This window comes from Pterocles gutturalis, unplaced genomic scaffold (assembly GCF_000699245.1).
Source record: "Pterocles gutturalis isolate BGI_N339 unplaced genomic scaffold, ASM69924v1 scaffold25561, whole genome shotgun sequence".
NCBI classification, from domain to species: domain Eukaryota; kingdom Metazoa; phylum Chordata; class Aves; order Pterocliformes; family Pteroclidae; genus Pterocles; species Pterocles gutturalis.
Genome location: NW_010101306.1, coordinates 36,897 through 40,821, shown reverse-complemented (window position 1 = coordinate 40,821; position 3,925 = coordinate 36,897). Strand labels below are relative to the sequence as shown.

Below are 3,925 nucleotides of genomic sequence, written 5' to 3'. Positions count from 1 at the left end.
AAAAAAGGAAAAAAAAAAAAAGCCCCAGAGGGGAAAAAAAAACCTTAATGTCTTTTTTTTTTTTTTTTTTGTACATACATGTTATAAACGCGATTAAAAATAAAGCCGAAGTTAAGTGCACAGCTCCTAGGGAGCACTGCTGAATCTGACCTTGGTTCAAGACGCTTGACAACGAGGACGCGAGGTCCCGTTTTAAGGCATTTCCAAGCCCCAGCAAAAGCAGACAGAGTTTTGTTTTTTTGTTTAGTTGTGGTGGTTTTTTTTAGGTGTTTTTTTTTTTTTAATTTTATTTTTTGCAGTGACCCTGGCTTCATTTCAGTGGCATCCTAGAAAACGAGCAGCTTCCCTCTGGCACCGTCCAGCCCTCCCTCCCATCCCACTCCATCCTGCAAGTCCCAGTTAGCCCCCATCTATCTCCACCTTGTGATGGAAATCCAGCAGTCCATCCCTTTCACAGTCCTCCCCACCAGGAACCACAATTTCTACGCAGCAGCCACTTAAAATGTGTCATTGCCACACCCACAGCAACCTCCCCACCCCGGGGGCTCCATCCCACCGAGGGCACAGCCCCCTGTGAAATATCTGAAATATTGAACCGCTGGATTTTTTAGAGGAATGTCAATAGATTAGGCATAGATGGGGGAGGATAGATTTTTTTTTTTAATTAAAAAAAAAAAAAAAAAGAAAAAAGAAACCCAAGTGGTTTTTACACTTCTTCCCCTTTGTGACATCCGTGTTCAGAGCTCACCCTGAGAAAAGGAATTTGATGTTTTTACGGGTCGAAATTTAGTGTCAAGAAATGACATTTTTAAAGGATGTGCCACATGGCAAAGGTACGCTACAAGGTGTGCTAGAAATTTATGGTAAAACCACAAAATGATGGCACCCTGGCTAGTCAGGAACACTTCATACCTGGAGGGATCCTTCGGATGAATCCTGCACGCTCCATAGAGCTGGTGGGACACCGAGCAATGCCAGCTGCCAGCTCAGCGTGGGGAAGGGACACCGTTGTGTCCCAGCGGTGGAAAGGGACATGGATGCTACACAGCACCAGGAAACTCTTCCCATGGAGAAGGAGCCTGAATGGAGTCATTTCTTTCATCGCTGCAATCCGTTTGTTCCTCTGCTGGCGGGAGATTCAGTGTTTGCATCGGTGCGCTGGCCGCCAGACCCCCCAAACACACACACATCCATCCGCACACACACCTACCGGCTCTGCAACCGGCACCATGGGATTTGCTTGCAAGATTCCCACGGAGGAAGAAAATACTTAAAAAAAACCCCTGCTCCCAAACACTACTGCCTCGACAGCTGACTTGTGCCCCGTTCCGGTCCCGTTTCCATTCCCACTCCCCTTGCTATCGCTGCTGGGCTGGTAGTATCCAGAGGAGCTTTGATCACGGCGTGGAAGACCCTGCAAAGTCAAAGATAAAACTCCAGTCTTCATGGGAGAGGCTCTAACATCAGCTCTACAGACCTTCACGTGCTGCGAGCATCCTCATGGTAGACAGAGGGCAAGTCATGCCCGAAGGCTGGAAAACAGACATGGGTCATGGAAGGACACATCCAACTCTTTTTTTTTTTTTTTTTTGAAGTGGAAAGGGACCCAGTCGCTGTGCCCCTGCAGCCCGTTTGACTTCCAGCTCTTGACGATGTGCTGCAGGTCCTCCCCGGTGCACGGGAGGGCTCTTGGGAAGAGCAGCCAGGGCAAGCGGGGGGTTAGGACACGGCTGGATGAACACAACGCGTGGAAAGGAGGTTTCACAGCTGCTTCTGCACATGTCCAAGACGAGGAGGAGAGCCAACAGAGAAACCAACATTTCCCCCACAGCACCCCTCAGTCCAGCAAATGGTCATAAGACAACCGAAGAGCAATGCTTCTCTGCCTGCTCGGAGCAGACCTTGGGCTCTCTTCCAGTGCATGGCATCCCTGATTTGAACAGAGCAGAAAGGAGAAAAGCACTTGAGATTCTTACACACATAAATTAGAGTGGGAGGAAGGTGGGGAGAGGGAGATAGGGTGAAGACGAGGCCAGGAGAAGGCTTGGCAGAGCCTGGCCCCAACGCAAGGTGGGAATTTTGGCTTCTCTGATCGCCACCTCCCTGCGGAGCCAGCGCTGCAGAAGGGACTTCAGGGCCAGGCGGTGAATCCACGAAGAGCACGCGTCTCGCCAGCACCAGCATCCTTTCCCCCGTAGGCGTGAACAACGACCCAAGAACACAAGTAAGGAGGGGGGAAAAAAATAACCCCCTCCAAAAAAAAAAAAGAAGCTTCAAGTATGAAAAAGATTTACAACGCAGGTGCAACGGGGAAGATCTTCTGTCACTTCTTGGAGACTTGGTTCAAGGTTTGTTCTTTGTTGCTGCTGTTTGATTAAGAGTCTGACTGACCTGGATAGACTGCAACCGAACAAATAACCCAAAAGAAAAGGTGTTTCCTCCCCTCCCTTTCCCCCCTCCCCCCCAAAAATATAAAAAGCAATAAGTTTACAAAAATAGAAAATAATTACAGCAATAGGCAGGAGGGAGGGAAGGAGAAGGAAGGGTCCCTGGGGGTCTATTTGGCTGAGCAGTGTAATATCGTGGGGTTGTTTAAAGCGTCCTCCACCAGATGCAGTTCTTGGCGGTCGACAATCACGTCCCGTATGCAGCCAATAAAGCCGGTGCTGTACGCCTTGGGCAGCTTGTGAGCCACGCTCAGCTTCTCCAGTCCTCCTGCAAGAGACGGCGCACAAGGTCAGGGGGGAGGACAAAGGTCCATCAGCCAGACCCGGCCAGTATTTATTGTCATTTAAATCAGAGAAATGCCAATCCCAACCAATACATACAGGTTTTAAAACACTAACTTGCATTCTAAAATCCCAATTCAACTTAAAAATGGGTGAAATCATGGGGGCTTCCACAGCGAGGGAATTTGGTTGGGGGGAGCACTCCAGTTTGAAGAGGGAGGAGATGCTCCATGCCATGGGCAGTGGGGGATCCAGAGCCACAGGCCAGCTAACGGCTCTCTTTGGGGACATGGAAAGGACTGGCATTTGGTAAAGCCAACCCTTTGTCCTTCAGCTGTCCCTAGCAGAGAACAAAATGGGGATTTTTTTAGGCCAACCTTGTCAAAGCCACTTGGGAGGCAATGGTGTCCCACTGGAACAAGTGAGGAGCATCAAGACCCCAGCTCCAGCTCCGAGCCCCTCAGGAAGGGGCACAGGGGACGTTCCCCCCTCCCACACCAACTTACCCAACCACAGGGCCCCATCTGTGTCGAGCTGTGTCGCACCGAGCGGAGAGGACCCAGCGATGGGGGCTTCGTTGCCAACTTGAAGGGAACCTTCTCTCTGTACCCTGCTCCCAGAGAGAGGAAAGAAGAAAAATAAGATGATTAGCAACTTTATAGGGAAAAAAACCCAGAGCTGCCCTCTGCTTTACGCTACATCCAGCCACTGAGCACCATCAGCCCTTCTCCACCTGGAGAGGAGTGGGGAGCAGAGCATCTTCTACCCATGGAGCATCCTTGGTGCAACACCTCCCCGGGGAGCAGGGCACAGCTGGTGGTCAGTGTTCCCATCCGACATCCCCTGGGCATCCCATCACCAGCTCCGCCAGCGGCCACAGCTTCCTCCCGCGCCCTCCAGCCCCACCAGCAGAAATCCCTGGCATGCCGACCGCATGATCCTGCTCACCACTCCCATCACCCATAAAAATAAAAAGGAACAGCTCGGGCTCAACGCGAACAGAATGTCAAACCTTCAGCCAGCTAAAATAAAAGGCACGAACCTTTCGTACCTCCTCCAGCCTGCCCCTCTGACATTTCCCGGCGTGTCGCAACACGCGCCCCTCCAGCACGGCACTGCCCACATGCCTCTCCTCTATTATTATCCAAGAAGAAGAGTGACCCTTGGGGATCACAGGGCACGGAGCCACGGCCGTG

At 51.2% G+C, this 3,925-nt stretch overlaps 1 protein-coding gene across 1 annotated transcript in view; it reads right to left on the bottom strand.

The window, feature by feature from the left end:
• Positions 1-2,173: 2,173 nt before the first annotated feature.
• AGRN (agrin) overlaps positions 2,174-3,925 on the bottom strand; it is a gene marked incomplete at its 5' end in the record, with an annotated part of 37,291 nt that continues 35,539 nt past the window's right edge. The window contains 2 exon segments of the mRNA XM_010082985.1: positions 2,174-2,715; positions 3,236-3,339. Of these exon segments, the coding sequence (XP_010081287.1) occupies positions 2,558-2,715; positions 3,236-3,339 (262 nt within the window).